The sequence below is a fragment of the Lithobates pipiens genome, unplaced genomic scaffold (assembly GCF_037356315.1).
Source record: "Lithobates pipiens isolate NorthernLeopardFrog02 unplaced genomic scaffold, aLitPip1_a1.2 Scaffold_28, whole genome shotgun sequence".
NCBI lineage: Eukaryota > Metazoa > Chordata > Amphibia > Anura > Ranidae > Lithobates > Lithobates pipiens.
Window position 1 is genome coordinate 177621294 of NW_027507789.1, and position 24041 is coordinate 177645334.

General features: G+C 43.3%; 1 protein-coding gene across 1 annotated transcript; it reads right to left on the reverse strand.

Moving 5' to 3' along the window:
- Window positions 1-6011: 6011 nt before the first annotated feature.
- On the reverse strand, window positions 6012-22871 carry PHOSPHO1 (phosphoethanolamine/phosphocholine phosphatase 1). The gene is made up of 2 exons (XM_077459984.1): window positions 22738-22871; window positions 6012-9961 (listed from the first exon to the last, which is right to left on the reverse strand). The coding sequence occupies exon 2, from the start codon at window positions 9950-9952 to the stop codon at window positions 9209-9211; it is 744 nt and encodes a 247-aa protein (XP_077316110.1). The 5' UTR covers window positions 9953-9961; window positions 22738-22871; the 3' UTR covers window positions 6012-9208.
- Between the last annotated feature and the right edge of the window lie 1170 nt (window positions 22872-24041).

Here is a 24041-nt window from a genome sequence, read left to right on the forward strand (position 1 = left end):
GATTTTAGTCCTCAGCAGATACAGATTACATGCAAAAATACATAGACATTTATTCGTTTTTTTATAGCTGATTGTGAAAAAATAGTTCATATGGCTTTCTATATTGCAAGACAGGATATAATAAAACGCCCTCAAAAGTTCAGCTTCAAGCACTCCACCAGTTACATTAGGGGAAAAAAAACAAAAGGCTATTCAAACAAGGAAGTGCAAAAGATAATATGAATGTGCAAAGTACAGAAACACATCCAATCGGATGGAAGTGTGCTCTACCCAGAACTGCGAAAATAGGAATTCCGACGTTAAACATTACCATTGCTCTGTATTACAGGAAATGTATGTTGTTGTTTTTTTGTGTTTAAAAAAAAAAAAAAAAAAAGGAGATCTAACGTAAAATCTTTTTATTGAAGTCCATTGAGACTGACACAGGAATGTAGTAATTCTTTAACATTTGGTAGTTGTTGTTTCACCTGTTTTCCTATGGTGCATGGATTGCTTTTCCTCCTCTTTGATAATTTGAGGTTCACCACACTTTCAGGGAACAGTTTCTCAGTGGTGAATATCTGTCCTGGTCCAAAACTCCAGGTTGGGTTGGGTTGGGTTGTTTGCCCTTTTTTTTCTGTCTAGTCTTTGTTCAGACGTTGACTCTTTCAGATACTCCTCATAGTAAGATTTCTACATATAATGGGTTAAACTCTTGCCTACAAGAGGATCTGGACACTGGCAAAAAAGTGACCAGCCTGGTATACTCCTCTCATTCTCAGAATGCCTCACTTTTTAGAAAAGCATTACTAGAAGTCAGATCACAAAACACAAAAGGGAGGGACCCACGTCCCTTAATGAACTTCAAGAAATGGAATTTCTTCCTCATTCATTAAAGTGGTTGTAAACCTCAAACATGGAATATGAACAAATCATATCCCTCTATAGTGTGTACTTGTCTCTATCTAGAGCACTAAATGCAATTTCTGGCTGCTGCTTCCTTCCTCTGCCATCAACTTCTGACAAGTTTTCCTGACACCAAGAGAAAAAAGGTGATAGGGAGGGAGCTCCAGCAGATTGACAGCCTCCAGTTCAGTAACTGTTTCTCTTTCTTACAATCAGATATAGAGAAGAGAAGACTGCAGATAAACAGGTACAATGTATGTAGGATTTGTTTCATCTCTATTTATCACCTAAGACCAATCACTTCACTCGCAGGACTTTCTCTGATCCGGGTAAATGTCATATGACATGTTCCCGGAACACACATGGACCTGGGACCGTGCAATCTGTCACCAGCTGTGTCCAACAGACACAGCTGATAACTGATCAGTGTACTGACAATCACAACAGATCCCATTACAATTGTAAACAATCAATCAATGGCTTCCTTATATGCCATCCATTGTATACAATTGTGTTGCTAGCTGTGATTGGTCACAGTGATCACATGGTATAGACAGGGTCAATCACAGCCAATCTGTACCATGTGATTAGCTGTGGCCAATGACAGCAAAACACATTGAATAAATCAGTTTAATTCTGTAAAAATTGTTGCTTTTGCCAGTGAAATTCACTAGTATAAACAAACAATCAAAATGTGTAAAAACAAAAAAAAAAACCCTGATCACTTCCCCAGAGTAGTACAGTGTTACTATGGTAACAGTGCATTGCTCTGGTCACAGAGTGTTTTTGAAAAAAAAAAAGAAATTATATATATATATATATATATTAAATATTTTACATACTGTCACCAGTCAGAGTCCATTCACACAGGGGCAGCACGACCTCCAGCGAGACTTTTGTCGCGTACACAAGATCGAATTGTCCGGCGTACTTAGTCCGCCGAAACGCATTTCACCGGACAATTCGAACGTGTGTGGGCTTCAGCTGACGTTCTCAGCGTAAAGTCCGGCTGACTTAGAAAGTATTTTTGCAGTCCAATCTTTCTGCCGGACTTGGGTTTCAGCGGACAATACGTTCGTCAGTATGCTAGTCCGGCGGACTAAGAATGACGCATGCTCAGAAGCAAATTACGAAAAGGAAGCTATTGGCTACTGACTATTGACCTTCCTTTTTCTAGTCTCGTCGTACGTGCTGTACGTCATCACGCTAGCAAACGCCGGACTTTCTGTGTGTCCATGTGTGGCCAAGTCTGTTTGGTAGAAAGTCCGCCGGACTATCCGCCGGATTGTTTGCCGGACTAAGTACGCCGGGCAATTCGATTGTGTGTACGCGGCATTTGGGAGGCAATTTGGACACAACTTGAGTATGAATCACAGCACGACTTGAGGCAACTTACAAGGCAACTTGAAGTTGCCTCCAGGACAGGGGACTATGACCAATCACATAATAATCAGCTCTGTGGGAGGGAGGGGTTTGCCTAGAAAACTATTTTTACTTCCTGGAAAGTTGCTTCAGTTAAGACAGGGGATCCAGACTTGGAGGCAACTTCCATTGAAATCAATGGGTACAAGTTGCCTAGAAGTCGGATTGAAGTAGCACAGGAACCTTTTCTGAAGTCAGAGTGACTTCAGTAGTGTGCATTAAGACGGTTTTCATTCACTTACATTGATTTTATCATGTTACGCGACTTGAGGAAACTTGGGATGACTTCAAGTCGGATCCAAAGTTGCCCCTGTGTGAATGGACTCTCAGTGTTCCTGATCACTGCCACACCCGTTCTATGATAATGCTGTACTGCACTGGTGTCAGTATGTTAAAAAGAAAAAGTGAAAGTGCCCGGTATTGAAGTGATTACGGGACATAAGAATTGTAGACAACTGCAACATCCAAAAGAGGGTGGGCAGTAATAAAACAGGCCCAAATGACAAAGCAACAAAACTTGGGACTGCCTGCAGCTCAAAGAGCTTCCTGCATGACCAGTCCCCCAGAAATGGCATTAGATGAGACCTAAACATCTGCCTGGTAAACCTTAGAAAATGTGGGAACAAAAGACCAGGTGGTGGTCTTGCAAATTTGGGAAACAGTTGCCTGAGGACGAAAATCCAAGAGGCACAGACAGATCTAGTAGAGTATGCTTTAACAGGAAAAGGTGAGACCTAAACCTTAAAGACCATAATCTTAAACAATGATCTGCTCAAGAAATGGTGGAACAAGAAGCTGGTTCCCCTTTACCTAGACCAGTGATGGCGAACCTTGGCACCCCAGATGTTTTGGAACTACATTTCCCATGATGCTCAACTACACTGCAGTGTAGATGAGCATCATGGGAAATGTAGTTCCAAAACATCTGGGGTGCCAAGGTTCGCCATCACTGACCTAGACCATCAGAAATAACAAAAAAAAAAAAAAAAAGTAGTCTTTGTAACGAAAGCAGTGGCTTGCGAGGCAATTCACATACTACTTCCCGACAGTAAAGCAAAATTTTGTTTTCCGATATACTGGAGCAGGAAAGAGAGACAGAAGAAAAATGTCCCCACTAAGGTGCAAAAAAGGCCAAAACTAGCTTGGGAATTGAGGAGGCTCTGGGTCTCAACACCACCTTATCTTTGCCCCGGTGTCCCTCAATCAACGTCAAAGTGAAAATTTTATAGTAAATATTACTGTCCATTGATGATCACAGAAATTTACTAATTCTTAGCTATCTAGGATGCCCAATAGCACATTATCTGAGAACGAGGAAACAGCCATTGAGGGGTCCAACTGAAGTGGAAATCAAGGAGTATCTGATGAGTCCACATCTGAAAAGCTAGATTAAAAAAAAGGGGAAGGAAGAAGAAAATATGGAAACTGTCACCTAAGGACACCAAGGATCAACCAGGAGTTTGAGACTAGGATAGATATTTATCACTAAGGGGAAACTCCTACCTAAAAAGGAATGGTAGAGTACAACGGACCATGAACCATAAGAAAATAGCTTGAACAACTACTAAATGCTTAAAGTGGTTGTAAAGACTGAAGGTTTTTAACCTTCCTGCACATAAAACCTGTGTGCTGCTCCCCAAAAACTCACCTAAGCCCCCCTTTCGATCCAGTGATGTGCACAGGAGCCTAGGCTGTCCTGGGTCTCTCTCTTCTCATTGGCTGACACAGCAGAGGAAGCCTTTGGCTCCTACTGCTGTCAAACACAGCCAGTGAGCCAATGAGGAGAGAGCTGGGGGCTGGGCCAAGTCGTGGCTGTATGTGTGTTATGGACGCATAGAGCAGGGCTTGGGAGCGAGCATGCCCCAGTCCCCTATAGCAAGCGGCCTGCTATTGGGGGCACTGGGCAAGGGAGAGGTGCCAGCGGAGGACCCGAGAAGAGAAGGATTGGGGATGATTGGGGATGCACAACCATTGCACAGTGCAGGTGAGTATGACATGTTTATTATAAAAAAAAAAAAAGACAAACCTTTAATATCACTTTAAGAATCACTAGAATCCTGTGTCCCTTAATGGACAGTAACTTGTAGGCAGCAGATGGAGCTCTAGTCTGTCTGCCGACTGCGGGTTTTACTTCTATGCCATAATGAGAATGCTAATTCACCAGGCTATAATGCTCCATTATAAATACAGCGGCGTGAGTCAGAATAAAGCAGGCCATAGACGGTTGCAGGAAAGAAATTTCCCCATCTACACAGACAGTGCTGACAGGGGAATCCCTCCTGCCAAGCAATAGTTTTCTCCCGGCAAGGGAACAGGGGCAGGCGGGGGAAGCCCGTGATTATTGCTGTCAGCTATAGCAGCCGCTAGCGATAATCACAAGTGAATCCGGCAGGCTGATTGTACCCATGTGGCTCAGCCGTCTATGGCCGGCCTAGGTACACAATTCCTCTCCCCCAGCCTTTGTCTACTTAAACCTCTCTATGGAGTTTCAACTAAAAAGAAGCCGTCAACAAGTAACTGCTGCTAGGCTTTTCTATTAGAAAGCCCACCAAACCCTGCATAACAATTATGGAAGCATCCTTTATTAAATGTTTATTTGTAGAATAAAGATTTTATACTGGGTATGGAAAACAAATATATAAAACAGATTCGTTTATCTAATTGTAAACGTTAAAGAAAAAGTTTCCCTTTAATAAGTAAGCCTGTAAATTTATTTCAGGATTATATGTTCAGGCTTCATCAAAGGAGCATTGTCACACACACACACGTCAAAAGTATTGGGACACCTGCCTTTACACGCACATGAACTTTAATGCCATCCCAGTCTTAGTCGTAGGGTTCGATATTGAGTTGGTCCACCCTTTGCAGCTATAACAGCTTCAACTCTTCTGGGAAGGCTGACCACAAGGTTTAGGAGTGTGTCTATGGGAATGTTTGACCATTCTTCCAGAAGCACATTTGTGTGGTCAGGCACTGATGTTGGACAAGGCCTGGCTCACAGTATGCGCTCCAATTCATCCCAAAAGGTGTTCTATTGGGTTGAGGTCAGGACTCTGCAGGCCAGTCATGTTTTTCCACCCCAAACTTGCTCATCTTTATGGACCTTGCTTTGTTCACTGATCCAAATCCTTTGGTGGAGAGGAGATTTTGGTGTGGGGCTGTTTTTCAGGGGTTGGGCTTGGCACTTTAGTTCCAGTAAAGGGAACTCTTAAGGCGTTACCATACCAAAACATTTTGGACAATTTCATGCTCCCAACTTTGCGGGAGCAGTTTGGGGATGGCCCCTTTCTGTTCCAACATGACTGTGCACCAGTGCAAATAACAAGGTCCATAAAGACATGGATGAGTGAGTTTGGGGTGGAGGAACTTGACTTGCCTGCACAGTCCTGACCTCAACCCGACAGAACACCTTTGGGATGAATTATAGCAGAGAGTGCGAGCCAGGCCTTCTTGTTCAACATCAGTGCCTGACCTCACAAATGCGCTTCTGGAAGAATGGTCAAACATTCCCATAGACACACTCCTAAACCTTGTGGACAGCCTTCCCAGAAGAGTAGAAGCTGTTATAGCTGCAAAGAGTGGACCAACTCAATATTAAACCCTACGGACTAAGACTGGGATACCATTAAAATTCATGCGCCTGTAAAGGCAGACGACCCAATACTTTTGACAATATATATATAATTTTTATTTATTTTTTTCAATTTACATTGTGGCCCAAAACATACCTTCCACATTTACTGCAGAAAATTCAGTTAGAAACCAGTATATTTTTTAGTTGTGAATGATATCAGAGCACCTGCAGGAACCCCTTACAATTGTGAGAACATACAAGCTGAAAACAGGTGGAGTCCATGTGGGAATTGAATCCAAGGTCCCAACGCTGCAAGGCCACAGTACTAACCACTAAGCTTTTTCACAGGAAAACATTTGATCTATTAAAAAAAAGGTCTGTGCAATAGGTTTTAACAACTCTGATGGAAAATAAAATATTACTTTTCAGTTACAATAAATATATAAATACAAAGTGTTAAAATACATTGTTCGTGTTCTCTGTCTGTGGTTTCTTATTAAAAAAATACAGTACCTGAAGATTTTCCAAAGCCAGGGATGTGTAAATGAATGCTGTAAATGTTCTCCAATGCATGCCTGGATTTTCAGTGTCTAGGAGTTGCCAACACAACCAACCCATGCATGGTTATAAAAAAAAAAAGAAAGAAGACTATTACGATTAAGGCAGGCCATAGATGATGCGATCTTCTTTCCTGCAACCACGGGCTGCTGAAAAGAAAATTGCTAGATTCCTTTAGCAACACAGTGTTGATGGGGGAATCCCTCCTACGGAGCTATTGTGTTCTCCCGGCGGGGGAGACTTCCCTGCAGGGAGAACACACTGATTATTGCCAATGGCTATAGCCCCATAACAATAATCCCATAAAAAAAAAAAAAATTAAAAAAACAGGCTGGTTGTACCCAAGTTGATCGATGGATCGACTTGGGTAAAACCAGCCTGCCCATATATAGTTTAAATCTCGTCCGGTCCACGCTGAGCCGGCCGAGATTCGAACCATCTAAGCCCCTGTACACACGGTCGGAGATTCTGCCAGCCAAATCCGTCGGATTTTGTCCGTCAGATTTAGTCTGACGGATTGTGTCCGAAACTGTTGCATACACACGGTCGGACTAAGTTGTCGAAAAATCCGATCTTTCAGAACGTGATGACGTAATTTCGTTACGACGGGACTAGATTCAGGCTAGTAGCCAATAGCTTTGATGTAGGAATTTGATCTGAGCATGCGTGGCACTTGGTCCGATCAAAATTCTCTACACATGATCGGATTACGTCCGACCGGCCCAGTTGGTCAGGAAATATTTCCAACATGTTGGAAAATTGGGTCGGACGGAGATTCCGACGGAATCAGTCCGATGCATACCACACACAGTCGGATTATCTGACGACACCGTCCGATAGGACACATTCCGACGGATTCTCCGACCGTGTGTACGCAGCTTAAGGCCGGCTTACCTAATAGCCATTATAGGTGAGATGATGGTGGGATGTGACTACCAAATGGACTGATACTCAAGTCTGGGCATTGTAACTACTACATCATGAAAGACTGGTCAGGGTTGTCATGTTACATCTGTGCTCATTATAACTTTAGATAACATATTCCCTTGTCAAATGTGTTAAAAATATGAAGCGCACATTAGATGTATGAATGAGAGTATATCTAATAGAAGATATATAGTAATGGGAAAAAAAAACAAGATTTCTTAAAGTCTGTGTTAAATATAAGGACAAATAAAAAAAAAGTCCTTTGTAGACATAGTTTTAAAAATGAATCTCCATGCAAACAGCTTATTACAGAATTCAAATACATATAGTTTTTAGTTTTACCTGCCAGAGGTTATTTGGAATTTTACAATATCCACAGTACTTGTGATCCTGGCACTAATGCCAAGTCTGGTTTCGGACCTTCACTGCTGTTAATCACTACCGATTGGTAAAGGTCCCACCTCTGTTCATTGGACAAAGAAGGAGCAGCAGCACACCGGGGAAGTTAATACTATTCTCACTTTGCTGCTTTACGGATAATTAATGTACTTAGGATAGTTGTATTTCAAAAAAACACATTTAAATGATTATCAATGCAATCATAACTGCATTAAAACAAGTTGTATCAGTCTGGAGTTCAGTCTACGTATATTATGTATTGCACTATATCCTCATGCATAAAATTTCTATGTATTTCTATGTAGTTATATAACTTGTGTGGCAGCAATAAATATAAATGAGCCTAAGTCTGGACCTGAATGATGGTTTGGAGGCGGGGGGGGGCATGCAGTATATTAAAGCCCAACTGAACTCCTAGTTTAAAACAGCTCAATAAATGCCAAATGCATCAAAAGGAAGGTCTCACATTTGATTTCCTTTAAAAAAAAAACAATCACAGCCTGGGGGTAGAAAAGTCTGTCCCCTGCCAGCACCTGGAATTGAATTGGCGGATTTAAACTGAAAGTTTGGCTGGGCTTTGAACACTTCCTTTGTGTTGCTTTGGTCTGCCAACTTGAAAGTCCTGGTCTGAGTAATGTTTCACTAAACCCCCGTACACATGGGCTGAATATCGGCCATGTGCACAGGCCCTTGTTTGACAGAAGCCGATCTCAAGGATGGCTTATATCGAACGAGCTTCTATCTGTCAGAGCTCCTCAGTTGTTGTTTTTTTCAAACTTACCGCGTATACCAGGCTTAACACTCTGCACTGAGTGCAGGTCTCATAAAATGAAGTGGAGAAATTCCTAATACATACCAAGATTAATATAGAGGCCACAGGTCCTAGGACTTGCTCAAACCTCAGTTGTCAAGCAGGAAAAAGTCGATCTTTGAACAATTTGTTTAGGCAATGACAGAAGCCTGATGCTAGGGTTTCAACCACCCACAACTCACTATAACTGTACCCCTTGCTATTGTTTATGATTGCTTGGTATGATCCAGTGTGATTTTACTAGGCTGACATTCCATGTTTTTTTTTTTTTGCTTCGTAGGATTACTACACCATTTTAATAAAAAAAATATTGTGAGGTATTTCAAAGATGCATTGTCATGCATTAGCAATACATGTGAAAAATGTTAAAAAGTCAATGCTGTCGATTCTTGTAGCGCTCTGATGGCAGAGAAGAAGTAGTTACTAAAACTCTGCAAACCAGTCCATTGACCCTTCAGAAGACATAAGGTTTGAACACTGGCATGAAAAGCTCAACTTTCCAATCCAAAAGAACTGAGGTTGAAAGTTGACATAACTGCATAGTTTAGGATTGATCATGAAAATGGTGCCTAGGATATGAGACTCATAGTAACTATTCTAAGCTAAAGTGTTCTTGTGAGCTTTATTTATTTTTAATACTTGTTCAAGAGAGCCTGGAGGTACTGTGCAACCACATCAGCAGATTCCCAAGGGACTACTTTAGCTTTAAAGGATCCTTTTTGCTTCTCTTCCATTTTTCGTATCAACTTGTGCATGGGATAACTCTTTCGAGGGAATGTGACATCTGTGGATGTGAATATGACGGATGGGCAGAAATCGTTGGCTCCATCTCCAACGTACAACAGGCTTTCAAACTTGATTCCTTCTTGGGCCCTTTCAGCAAGGTATTCAGTCAAGATCTTCCTCTTGCACATGTTTGCTGGACACTGGGGGCAACTATGAGTGTGATACGGACCTAGAGTCAAGTATCCATTCTTCTCCAGCGTAGTAGGGTTGCTAATGACCCTCCGAAAGAGAGAATGATAGCCATAGCCTTTCAGATTGCTCTCAATCCCAAACATGTTGGCATCTGAAATTAGGACAATCTCAAATCGATCTTGGTTCTTGGTCAGGAATCTGAAGAGGGTGGGCATTCCAGGAGAAAGAGGGATCTTCTCGTACACTCCTCTGAGGTCAGTCAACTTCACACCTTTATCTCCAAGATACTTAAACACTCTCTGCATATACTGGTTGTAAAAGCCTTCTTGGAAGGTCTCCCGTAACCAGTCAGGTAGCTCCTCTTCAGGTGCCACCTGAACCACTGAGTCGTCACTGTTCTCATTGACAATGGTCTCATCAAAGTCGAAAACCAGGAGGTATTTAAGTTTAGATGCCATCTTGATGACCTATATGTCAAAGAAAGCAAAAGGTTAGTATTTGTTGCATGAGTAAAAGGCATTTTAGCGACTATACAAGTCTGGCATTGTGAATTTGAATGTTGACACATTAAAAGAGACCGTTTAGTTATGTGATATGAATCATTCAGTTTAAGGCCTGCAACAGCCTTCATTAATACTATCCATTTTGCGTTTGTGTTATAGATATACTGTATCATAAGACGTTCATCAACTTACCACTGCATAAATGGTCAATGATTTACAGAGAGTGTAGCAGAGTAAATAAGGTTAAGGCTACGTTATAACGTAATTCAGAGTGCCTATGGAAACATGGGGGGAGGGGGAGGTGTGCAGCAATGATTCAAGCTCCCTTTGGATCATCAGCAGCTGCCAGTGCCACAGGCTAGAAGGATTAGCTTGGCTATAAACATGGAAAAGGTAGGAGGACAGTGGCACAAGCAGACACTGCCAGCAACTCTTGTCACATGGGGGAACAATGACGATTCAGGCAGGTTTTCCAACCAACCCGATCAAATGTTCCTCTCTGGGGTGCTCAGGCAATGATTTGACATGGATCCCACAACACAATATTATCACCTGATCTAACCAAAGACTGCAACTGTCATCTCATATGAATGGATAGCTTTATTTGGTCACTCGCTTTTAGCACATCTATGTGATGGGATGGGGGGTGTTTCAAGGGTTTCAGCACACACCTTTTTATAAAATGCCTTGCAGTTCAGTGATCTGCAAGGCATTTGCAGTGATCTGCAGATATCTTCACCAGTGTCCAAAATAACCCTTGCTTTGGGGCTCCATTGCACTGCAAGGGTTAAGTCCACACTCTGGGATAATCTTCACACCCCCCTTCATTTAATCACTGGATAAAAAACAGTGCTCTATCTAAATGCCCCCTTTTTTTTTTTTAAATACCTTAAAGTGGTTCTAAAGGCAGAAGGTTTTTTATCTTAATGCATTCTTAATGGGAGCCGCACTCTGTGTGTGAATAGACAAATGTCCATTCACAGGAGCATGGCACTGTAACCTGAGTTAAGTAACTTTTAAGTGTACTTTTACTGTGTATAGACCATAGTTTCTGTTTATTAGCTAGGCATTTTGCTTCTTATAGGTCTTGAATTGTATTTCAAATATTGTAATAGTTTTGGAAGTACAGCATTTTGTATAGTAAAAGCACATTTATACACTGCAGAGGTCTGAGTTTCTTTGCTTACACCGCAACCCCCCTCCCTAAAGCTTTCTCGCATCTCTCTTTCCTACCTTGCCTGGCTCTAGTACCTCCCTATGTAGGCGGTGCGCCTTGCAGGGAGATTTCTGTGTCACATTCTGGCAGCAAAATTGGGCGCGAGGGCCACATGATAAGGCCTGGTGTACCAGATTTGACCCATGTTGCTAAAAGTTTCGGACACCTGCCTTTACACGCACATGAACTATAATTGCATCCCAGTCTTAGTCAATAGGGTTCAATATTTAGTTGGCCCACCCTTTGCAGCTACAACAGCTTCAAATCTTCAGCAGTCTCCACTCTAATGCATCCCAAAGGTATTTTATCAGGTTGAGGTCAGGACTCTGTGCAGGCCAGTAAGTTCCTCCACCCCAAACTCGCTCATCCATGTCTTTTGTGCACTGGTCCAAATCATTTGGTGAAGGCGGATCATGGTGCGGGGTTGTTTTTAAGGGGTTGGGCTTGACCCCTTAGTTCCAGTGAAGGGAACACTTAAGCCGTCAGCATACCAAGACATTTTGGACAATTTCATACTCCTAACTTTGTAAGAACAGTTTAGGGATGGCCCCTTTCGGTTAAAACATGACTGCGCATCAGTGCACAAAGCAAGGTTTTGGGGCGGAGGAGCTTGACTGGTCTGCACAGAGTTTGTGAGCATTGTCTTGCAAGATGAGTAGGATTCAAGCCTCTGGAGTGTGCAGTACCACATGTGACCAGAGGTGTGGGGGCGCCGGTGACACTCAGAGATGCTCCATTCCCAAGTTACATAGTTATAGTAGGTGAGGTTGAAAAAAGACACAAGTCCATCCTAAGTGTGTGATTATATGTCAGTATTACATTGTATATAACTGTATGTTGTGGTCGTTCGGTGTCTGAGTGTCTGCGTTGCCCCCTCCCCCCACACCTCTGGCCACATGCGACACTGCATACACTAGCAGTAATAATGGAAGGTATTATCTAAGATTCCGTTCCTTCCTATAGGGAAACTCGCTTTGATATAAGAGTGCTTCAGATTACAAGTATTCTTCTGGAAAGGGTTATGTTTATAATCCAAGATACTACTTTATAGTTTATTCCTTGCTCTCCCAGAAGCTGGTGCTCTTCTCTCACTCAAGGGTTGTAGGCGGGCCCTTGCCAGCTTCACGTACGGTGCAAGACTGCTGGCCCTGCAATGTGCATGAAGACATTGGAGTGCTGCAATCGACAGAGCAATGAAGATTTTTGGCTTTGGGGGACCAGTTGTGCAGCTAATGCCGCATACACACGATCGGACTTTCTGGTGGACTTGGTCCGGCGGACCAGAGTCCATCGGACAATTCGATCGTGTGTGGGCTCCAGCTGACTTTTTCTTCCCAAAAGTCCGGCGGACCTAGAAATAAAACTTCAAATTTGTCTGCCAGACTCAGTTTTTAGTGGACAATCCGTTCACCTGTGTGCTAGTCCGACGGACTAAAACCAACGCTAGGGTAGCTATTGGCTACTGGCTATGAACTTCCTCATTCTACGTCATCACGTTCGAATCCGTCGGACTTCTGGAGTGATCGTGTGCGGCCGAATCCGTTTGTTTGAAAGTCCGGGGGACCTCAGCTGCAAAGTCCGTCGGATTGTCCGCCCGACCAAGTCCGTTGAAAAGTCCAGTCCTTTGTACGCGGCATTAGAGAAAGTAAGCCCTTGTACACACGGTCGGAGATTCCGACAACCAAATCCGTCAGATTTTGTCTGTCGGATCTTGTCCGAAACTGTTGCATACACACGGTCAGACAAAGTTGTTGGAAAATCCGATCTTTCAGAACGTGATGACGTAATTTCGTTACGACGGGACTACGTTCAGGCTAGTAGCCAATAGCTTTGATGTAGGAATTTGATCTGAGCATGCGTGGCACTTTGTCCGATCGGAATTCTCTACACATGATCGGAGTATGTCCAATCGGAGCAGTTTGTCGGAAAATATTTCCAGCAAGTTGGAAAATTTGGTCCGACGGATATTCCGATGAAAACAGTCCGATGCATACCACACACAGTCGGAATATCCAACAAAACGGTCCGATAGGACACATTCCGACGTGTATGCAACAGTTTCGGATAAGATCCGACAGACAAAATCTGACGGATTTGGTTGTCGGAATCTCCGACCGTGTGTACAAGGGCTTACGTTCTCTAATGCCGCGTACAAGGGCTAAGAGTGAGGGAAAAATTGCATTAAACTTTTTATTGAGAGATAGGGACAGGTGCTGGGATGCTCCCAAATGTAAACTGGTGTCCATCCTGTAGATGGCTAAATACATGGCAAACAGAAAATGTTCTGGAGACATGCAAAGTTTTTTAGTGGCAAGTCCAGATATCACAAACAGAGAATACCATAACATTCAGGCCTCATGCACACTGGACGTTTTTGGACGTTTTTACAGCACCTATTTTTGGATTGAGACTTTTTTCTACAGTCAATAAACTCCCAATAAAGTTATCCTATGTGTCCATGCACACATAGGCTGTTATCAGCAGTTTTTGGCAGGGGTGTTTATTGGCTAAAAAAAAAAAAAAAAAATACTGTTTTTGAGCTGTAAAAATGCTCTAACATCAAAAAACACTCAAACGCGGCTCACCAGTGTTTGAGGTTTTTGATCCATTGGAAAAAAATTGAGCCTTTTCATGACAATATACCAAAAATCTTTTAGGCAATTTCAAGCACCAACTTTCAATCACAAAAAAGATGAAATCTCTGAACTTTTGTGATGGTTTCATAATGTTGATAGAAACCATTGTTGGTTGTTTGCAAAAATTATTTTGGCGTTTTTCCAGTTAAAAGCTGTAAAAAGTGCTTGAACTTCGTCTGAAAATATCCATTTGTATGGCCAGCAATACAGCTACAGAGAAACCATAGATCTTCACAGCTGGACATCTACTTGAAGGCCAGGGTTCTTCAGCAGCTATACACACTTTTGTCAGCCTAAAACTGTAATTCATGTTTGTATGAAAATTCACTGGCTATAGTTGCATGGCTGTTTCCTGCAGCAGGATGTCTCTTCATGGGAGCAATGACTGTGTAATGCTTAGGCAACGCCAGTTTTCTGCAAGTCATGCTACAAAAGTCCTAGCACTGTTCAGCAGGCTTATCCAACAGTCCTGTACAGTGCTCGGCACACTTTTCTCTCACCAGTGACCCTTACTTCCACTCTGAGGCATTCATTTATAGGCCAAACCTGCAATTAAAGGATCAGCCCACCCAAAACTCATACACTATATTGTCAAAAGTATTGGTGAGTCTGCCTTTACACGCACAGGAACTTTAATGGCATCCCAATCTATTGAGTTGGCCCACCCTTTGCAGCTATAACAGCTTCAACTCTTCTGGGAAAGCTGTCCACAAGGTTTGGGAGTGTGTCTATGGAAACGTTTGACCATTCTTCCAGAAGAGTTGAAGCTGTTATAGCTGCAAAGGGTGGGCCAACTCAATATTGAACCCTACGGACTAAGACTAGGAGGCCAAAGTCGGCCATAGACAATTCGAAGCATGCATGAGCAGTCTGAATACACCCAAGTTAATCGATTTATCAACTTGGATCCAACCAGACGCTGGATTTTTCATGAGATTATTGCTAGTGACTGTTATAGCCACTGGCAATAATCATTGTGTCCTCCCAGCAGGGGCAGCTTCCCCCACTCCCCCGCCGAGAGAACACAATGGCTCCACAGGAGGGATTCCCCCATCAACACAGTCAGTGTTTGCAGGAAAGGAAATTGCTCTGTCTATAGCCAGCTTTAAAGTAAAAGTTTCTCATCTCCCTAGAGGACTCTATTGATGAGGTACTTTGGAGAATGTAACAGGAGTATTTGGAACATGCAAATCTCCCAGACGTCCAGAGTTGGGAATTATAGCAAAGAGCTCTCACTGTTGGAGCATCCAAGATGTATAAGAAGCCAGGGACTGAGTTAGCCTTCCAGGCTCCACCTATGGTTAAATACCACTTTTGAGTGGACTAGCATTTTATTAATTATTGTATGTAAATGATTATTTACCCATGTCTGATTTTTGTGCAAAAATACAGTTTAGCTGCAATTCAGGCCTGCTGCAGCTCCAAAAGCATGCACAAACTTTTAATAACACATGCTCAGTGGCATAGTGCTTTTCAATACTAGGGTCCCTGGTTTGAATCCCTCTGGTGCCTGTCCAAACTGACCCTAGTATGTGTATGCATGCGAGATAGGGATCTTAGATTGTAAGCTCCATGGGGGCAGGGACTGATGTCAATGTACAATATATCAAGCACTGTGTAAATTGTTGGTGCTTTACAAATACTTGTAATAAATGAATGCTGTGGCCACAGCTAGCCATGCAACAATGGACCCTCTCAAATCTCCACATGTTGCGTATTACAAATCTACTCACCTGCTGAAAGACAATCCTTAAAGAGGAACTTCAGTCCTTTTTAGGTTTGGTGTCACCAACTTTTTTGGCGCTTGCAAAGATGTGCCAAAGGCCAGGGTGGTCATTGGGCAGAATGCTCCCTATATTGGTGGTCAATGGAAAGAATGCCCTTTGCATTGCTGGTCAATGGAAAGAATGCCCTTTGCATTGCTGGTCAATGGAAAGAATGCCCTTTGCATTGCTGGTCAATGGAAAGAATGCCCCTTACATTGGTGCTCAATGGATAGCATGCCCCTTACATTGGTGATCACTGGAAAGAATGCTTGTAATACTGGTGTTCAGTGGGAAGAATGTTCCTTACATTGGTGGTTAGTGAGAAGAATGTTCCTTACATTGGTGGTTAGTGAGAAGAACGTCCCTTACATTGGTGATCAATAGGAAAATGCCCCTTACATTGGTGGCCAGTGGGAAGAATGCCCCCTATATTGATAGTTATTGGAAAGAATGCTCCTTACATTGGTGGTCAATGGAAAAAATGCCCCTTACATTGGTGATCAATGGAAAGAATGCCCCTTACATTGGTGATCAATGGAAAGAATGCCCCTTACATTGGTGATCAATGGATAGAATGCCCCTTACATTGGTGATCACTGGGAAGAATGCTTGTAATACTGGTGTTCAGTGGGAAGAATGGCCCTTACGTTAGTGGTCAATGGGAAGAATGTTCCTTACATTGGTGGTTAATTGGAAGAATGTCCCTTACATTGGTGGTCAATAGGAAAAATGCCCCTTACATTGGTGGTCAGTGGGAAGAATGCTCCTTCTATTGATGCTCATTGGGAAGATGTTCCTTTACATTTAGGTCAAGCGGGAAGAAAGCTATAGTACAGCTTTTACAAATGGAGAAGGGGGCAGAAAGGGTGGACATATTCAGCACTCTTGATGAATGCCCATCATGGCTCCTTCATTTCAATTATTCCATTGCAGCACCAGAAGATTACAGCTGTGTGGTTATCATAGGGTGGCGGAGGACTTTGTTTTTTTTTTACTATGACAGCCAGAATCAGCACAGGGGACAGTTCAGAGTATATGCAAGTACTGTCCCTTGTGCTAATTTCAAAAAGAAAGTTACCTAAAATTGGGCTTTCATTTTACATATAATCAGCACACAAAATAAATGAACAGAAAGCAAACAATAAATTCAATCTGCCAATGATGTTTTATGCTACCCTCCAACAGTTGCCCTCTACAGATATACCTGTATAGTAAACTGAGCTCTGGTCCTAGAGACTTAAAATGGAAGCACGACGTTCAAAAATGTGCATATAGATCCTGCCATGGCAGATCATTCTTTGCTGTAGGACTGTCCTTCAAATCCAGCATCAGGTGACCTTAGAACTGAGCTTAACCACACGGATATCACTTCACAATTAATAATTAATGTCAGACAGTATCAGATAGCTAAATAGAAAACATTCAAGCACACTTTGCTGATGTGCTGTTGTGTTAAACCAGCCTTCCTCAGCCTTTTTACCCCTGAGGAAACCCTGAAATCATTTGTTTAGGTTATCGGAAAATCTCTGCTAAAATGGATTATACCTACCGCTCATGGTGTGATCAATAAGTTGAAGAAAGTTTTAAATTAAAGAATAAGCAATATGATGTGCATAGTGTATTTGCCGGGTGGGTCATTTTGTTACAAACCCTCTGCAAAACTAATTTCAATAATATTCTTAAAATAAATAACTGCAGAACAAAAAAGGGAGATAGTAAAAATGGTGGTGTATTTTAACATCAATGGCCAATGTAGAAGTGACCCCTTACATTGGTGTTTAATTGAAAATTGCCCTCTTGCATTGTTGGTCAGTGTAGGTCGGAAATCAATCCTACAAGAAACCCCTAGCAACCTCAAGATGAAGCCGGGTTGCAAAATATTGTGCTAACCCAGGGGTCTCAAACTGGTGGCCCTCCAGCTGTTGTAAAACTACAAGTCCCATAAGGCATTGCAAGGCTGACAGTTACAAGCATGACTCCGACAGGCAGAGGCATGATGGAACTTGTAGCTTCACAACAGCTGGAGGGCCACCCGTTTGAGACCCCTGTGCTAACCTGTATTTGTCATTAAAAAAGGTATGGGGCTACCAGTGGTGGTCTCTTGTTAAAAATGCTAGTCACTTGGCCCCAATATGCCTGGCTCACTGGCCATGAAAGAAGAATAAAATCAGAACTCCTGATCAGTATACTTAGTAACTGGAGAAGTATGGAAGCCAGGGCATCAACCAAAAAAACGGGCACTTGGCATTTTCAGAAAGAAGGATTAACTGTGGCAATACATATGCATCTCTCCTAAGCCCATGTACACACGGTCGGAGATTTTGCCAACCAAATCCGTCGGATTTTGCCCGTCGGATTTAGTCCGACGGATTGTGTCCGAAACTGTTGCATACACACGGTCGGGCCAAGTTGGCGAAAAATCCGATCTTTCAGAACGTGATGACGTAATTTCGTTACGATGGGACTACATTCAGGCTAGTAGCCAATAGCTTTGATGTAGGAATTTTATCTGAGCATGTGTGGCACTTGGTCCGATGAAAATGCTCTACACATGATCGGATTAGGTCCGTCCGGCCCAGTTGGTCGGGAAATATTTCCAACATGTTGGAAAATTGGGTCGGACGGAGATTCGGACGGAATCAGTCCGATGCATACCACACACAGTCGGATTATCTGACGACACGGTCCGATAAGACTCATTCCGACAGATTCTCCGACCGTGTGTACAAGGGCTTACAGAGTTCCTAGAAAAAGCTCAGTGTACGCCAAAGTACTTGTCTGGACATTTTGTTTTGATTGAATGCCCCCGGGTCTAATTATCTAATGGCTTGGGTCTCCTAGGAGTTCCAATAGGCGTGAGCTTTCAAGAGCAAGCTAAGAATTTCGTCAAGGAGATCTAGTTCCTGGGTTCCCAAAGAGATTACAGAAAACACAAGCCATAGCTAAAATACCTGTTCAAGGTGAGCTATTCCTTTAGACGGACTATAGAGGGCCATAAAGTACATTTTGCACAACATTTTTAGAACATTAGCTGTGGCATTGTACATATATCCCTCCACAGGTTTCCTAGCCTTTCAGTTATGGTTTGTTTTGCGTAATCTCTCTTGGAACCCAGGAACCAGATCTCCTTGACAAATATGATTATCTGGGTGGACAGTTTCAGATATTAGTGTATGCCCCTGGGTCTAATTATTCAAAGGCTTGCGTCTCCGAGGAGCTCCAACAGTAACATCTCTACATCTGAGCTTCCGAGAATGAACTGGGAACGTCATCAAGGAACTCTGGTTCCTGTTTTCCCAGAGAGATTACAGAAAACACAAGCCAGAACTAAAATACCTGTCCTGGGTGGACTAATCCTTTAAACAACGATCTGTCTACCCCAAAATGATTATCTGGGTGGACAGTTTTGGTTTGTAGTGTATGCCCCTGGGTCTAATTATTCAAAGGCTTGTGTCTCCGAGAAGCTCCAACAGTGACATCTCTACACCTGAGCTTCCGAGAACAAACTTAGAACGTCATCAAGGAAATCTGGTTCCCGTTTTCCCAGAGAGATTACAGAAAAACACAAGCCATAGCTAAAACACCTGTCCTGGGTGGACTACACACACTGGATGTTAAAATAATGTTATAAAAACGCCAATAGCTGTGTAGTGAGTTCCTCAACATTTTTTGCAATAGCGTTTTTTAATCTTTTTTTTATCAATGGATCAAAAATGTCAAGAAACGCTGGTGAGCTGTGTTTGAGCATTTGAGTGCGTTTATCAGCATTTTTTCCAAGGTTAGAACCTTTTTCCAGCTGAAAACCTCCTCTCAGAACCCACTAGTTTTGTGTTTTTTAAAGCCAAAAACTGCCGATAACAGCCTATATGTGCATGGACACATAGGATAACCTGATGGGGATTTTTTGGACTGTAGAATAAAAAAAAAAAATTTCAAGCCAAAAACAGCTGGTGTACAAACGTCCAAAAACGTCCAGTGTGCATGAGGCCTTAAACAAAGATCTGTCTACCCCAAGGTGATCAAAGTAAACAGTATTGTGTTTGAGTGCATTCAGCTAAGTCTACTTATTTAATGGCATGCATCTCTTAAAGCGGAGGTCCACCCTAAAGTGGAGCTTCCGCTCATTGGAACCGTCCCCCCCTCCGGCGCCACAATTGGCACCTTTCGGGGGGGGGGGGGGGGTGCAGGTACCTGTACAGTACAGGTATCTGCACCCACTTCCGGCGTAGATTCTGCAGAAGCTACGCCCCTTTCTGCAGAATCTACGCCCCTTTCCGAAGGTTCCCCCGCTGCCTGCTGGGAAACACACAGATCCCAGAGACAGCGGGGACCATCCTTATTGCGCAGCGCGACTCGCGCATGCGCAGTAGGGAACCGGGAAATGAAGCCGCAAGGCTCCACTTCCTGATTCCCATACCCAAGATGGCGGCGGCAGCACCCGAGAGACGATCGAGAGATCGGCTTCGGGTGTCGAAATCGCGGGCGCGCTGGGCGGGTAAGTGTCATTATTTTAAAAGTCAGCAGCTGCAGTATTTGTAGCTGCTGGCTTTAAAAAAAAAAAAAAAAAACGGCGGACTCCCGCTTTAAGAGCTTTGTTAGGGGCATCTCTACACCGGAGCTCGAAGACTGAGCTAGGAACTTCAAAGATATCTGTTTTTTTGGTTCTCAAAGAGATTTCGGAAAGCCATAGCCAAAGCTGGCTATACACTAGTAAAACTTAATTTGAAGTGTTACTTTTAGAAATATTTGTTCGATTTTCTAATCAAAGCAACATTTATAATTTTTACCACAGAGATGAGAAAATTCGGAGGAGTGGGGATTGGATATTATTCTCAAAGAAATTTTAAACAGCATTTGTGTTTTTTGCTCAAACGACATTTGTCCAGTTACTGAACGTACAACTTCTCATAAGAACGTTCATTTAAAAATCTACTAGTGTATAGCCAGCTTAAAAAAAAAAAAAACTTCTGGGAAGACTAATCCTTTACTAAAACGAGTTGTCTACTCCAGGGTAGAGCACCAGTGGTAATATCTCTACCCCAGAGCTTCCTAGACCCAGCTGGGGACCTCAAGGAGATCTGGATCCTGGATTCCCAAAGAGATTACAAAAAACCCAAGCCATAACTAGAAGACTTATTCTGGGTGGACTTATTTTAGGACCTCCAATGGTGACATCTCTACACCTGAGCTTCCGAGACCAAGCTTGAGACTTCACCAAGGAGATTTTGTTTCTGGGTTCCTGGGAAAATTACAGAAAACCCAAGCTATGACTAAAAGACCTGTCCTGGGTGGACTAATCTTAGGAGCTCCAGTGGTGACATCTCTACACCAGAGCTTACAAAAGCAAGCTGGGGACTTCATCAAAGAGATCTGGTTCCTTGGCTCCCGATGAAATTACAGAAAACCCAAGCCATGACTAAAAAGATCTGTCCTGGGTTGACTAATCGTAGGTGCTCCAGTGTTGACATCTCTACACCAGAGCTTTCAAGGACAGGCTGGGGACTTCAGGAACCCAGGAATCGGATCTCCTTGATGAAGTGATTACAGAAAACCAAGCCATGACTAAAAGACCTGTTCTGCATGGACTAATTTTAGGAGCTCCAATGGTGACATCTCTACACAACTACATCCACACAGGACTAAAATACCTGTCCTGGGTAGACTAATCATAGGTGTTCCAATGGTGACATCTCTACATCAGAGCTTCCAAGACCAAGCTGGGCACTTCGTCAGGGAGATCTGCATCCTGGATTCCCATAGAGGTTACAGAAAACCCAAGCCATGCTAAAAGATCTGTCCTGGGTGGACTAATCTTAGGGGCTCCATTGCTGACATCTCTACATCAGAGCTTGCAAGAGCAAGCTGGGGACTTTGTCAAACAGATCTGATTCATAGAAAAAAAATTACAGAAAACTCAAGCCATGACTAAAAAGACCTGTTCTGGTGGACTAATCTTAGGTGCTCCAATGTTGACATCTCCACACCAGAGCTTTCACGGACAGGCTGGGGACTTCAGGAACACAGGAATCGGATCTCCTTGATGAAGCGATTACAGAAAGCCAAGCCATGACTAAAAGACCTGTTCTGCATGGACTCATTTTAGGAGCTCCAATGGTGACATCTCTACACAACTACATCTACACAGGACTAACTGGGTGGACAAATCTTAGGACAGTGATGGTGAACCTTGGCACCCCAGATGTTTTGGAACTACATTTCCCATGATGCTCAACTACACTACAGAGTGGATGAGCATCATGGGAAATGAAGTTCCAAAACATCTGGGGTGCCAAGGTTCACCATCACTGTCTTAGGAGCTCCAATGGCAACATCTCTATACAAGTGCTTCAAAGACTAAGCTGGGGACTTCAATAGAGTTTGGGTTCCTAGGTTCCCAGATAGATGAAACAAAAGGCACCACTAAAAGACCTGCTATAGGTGGACTTAATCCTTTAAGCAGAGACCATGGAGCGCCATATCGTCAAACATGGTGCATGAACCCTTTGAGAAAACCTTTACAGCCAAATAGTCTAAATTGGAATATACTTGGTTACAATTTAAGATGCTGTTCTGCAATGATATGGATGTCAAAAAGACCCAGAGAACATTGATCATCTGTGATCAGAAATTCAACATCCATTACAAAAAAAGGACATGACCATGCAAGTCATCAGTTCTACAAGGACATTGATGAGCCTATCTCTGGAGATGAGGGGCATCCCAAGGACAGCATATATCTCCTGAGATGGTCTATGTACAGCCCTTACCCCCTTGTGGCTGGCAGCCTACTGTCCTTGAGCAATGGCCCCTCTATAGCCCTCTGGTGCAGCAAGCCTGGCACCTATAACCTTGCCATCCATACACTTTAATGGTGACACCCCTTGAAGCATCACAATGAAGGTGTATACCCACAGAACAGATCGGGGTCCCAATGATATGATTCCCATGTATAGTATACTCCATCCCCGCACTGCCTGCTCTCACTCCTTGCTTTGCCCTCTAGCAAGTTAACCCCCTCGTTTCCCCTAGTGGTATCTCCCGCTGCCTTTGCTCCCAGTGAAGGTCAGGATGGACCACACCAAATACAGGGGTGCTGGAGGGGAGCAGTTATAGCCATCTTACGTTGAGTTCTTGCGGGGGCTCCGATCTTCTGCCGGCTCAGCTGATGTCCGCTCAGTGCCCCGTTACCTTCTCCGGTATCTTATATCCAGAGGAGAAGGGAACCGGCTGCATCACGTCACAGCCCCATCAGCCAATACCAGCTCAGAACGGTGATCAGAGGACGCCGCAACGGGGAGGGGCGGCCAACAGCCCATAGCAGCTAAACAACGCCCACTTCCATTCACAAGCTGCCAGGTGGGCGGGAGAGGAGGTTGCGGACGAACGCCCACCTGCGATAACCACGCCCAATTGCTTAAATAACAATCTCACCTTATTGGCAGCTTTGTGTTGATGATGTGATAAGACGTTGTGTGTGCGATGGGTGTGAGCGGGGCCCCGGGGGGCCACACAGGCGACTGGAGCCTGCAGATCAGGAGCCATCGCATAACACAATGCATTGACAATGTCTGTTTTACATCAGGAATAAAGTGCTTTGTTAAGATCCTGTGTATTACTAGAACTTTGTTTTGGATACTGTAGAAAAAGAATAGAAACTTTTTGAATAACGCTGTGTCCCCTTAGGGAGCTTATCCTTCAATTCCCCTCGTGTTTTTTTTTTATTATTTGCTGTTTGCCCTTCACTTCTTGTCCTGGTCCTGGATTTTGTTTTTTTTACTGTGTCCCCTTAGGGATCTTTCCTTCATTTCCTGTCCTGGATTTTTTTTTTTTTGCTGTTTCCCCTTGGGGATATTTCCCTTCACTTCCTGTCCTGATTTTTTTTCTTTGTCCCCCTGTCCTGTCACTTCCTGTACTTAAGTTTTTTTTTCTGTGTCCCCCTTAGAGAGATTTCCCTTTATTTCCTGTCCTTGATTTTTTTTTGTGTCCCCTTGCAAATCACTTTTTTAGATGGCGTCTAAGCAACCACTGTCAGGTGACCCTCTGGGAATTTTGGGGGGGGGGGGGGGATCTATACTTGGTAGATGTGGGGAGTGATTGCCACTAGGAATGGCCTTGCAGTTGGCCTGGCAGTCGGTTTGCGGCAAATTTTGCATGTTCGCGATTCGCCAAACCGGCAGACTTCTGGCGCTGTTCTCACGGCAGACATATGCATTTACATTGTGAAAGAACTTTGACCCATGATGACACATCCATCATGGGGTACAGGACAGCCAATTGAGACATTTCAGCACATGGACAATTGGACATTCCTCCTACCTTATCTGGCGGCCATTTTACATTCTGTCTTTTATCAGTGTAGGGAGAGGTTGCTGTGTGGAGCAGGGAGAGACTGTAGTGACACAAATCGCTAGCTATTAGGTCCACAA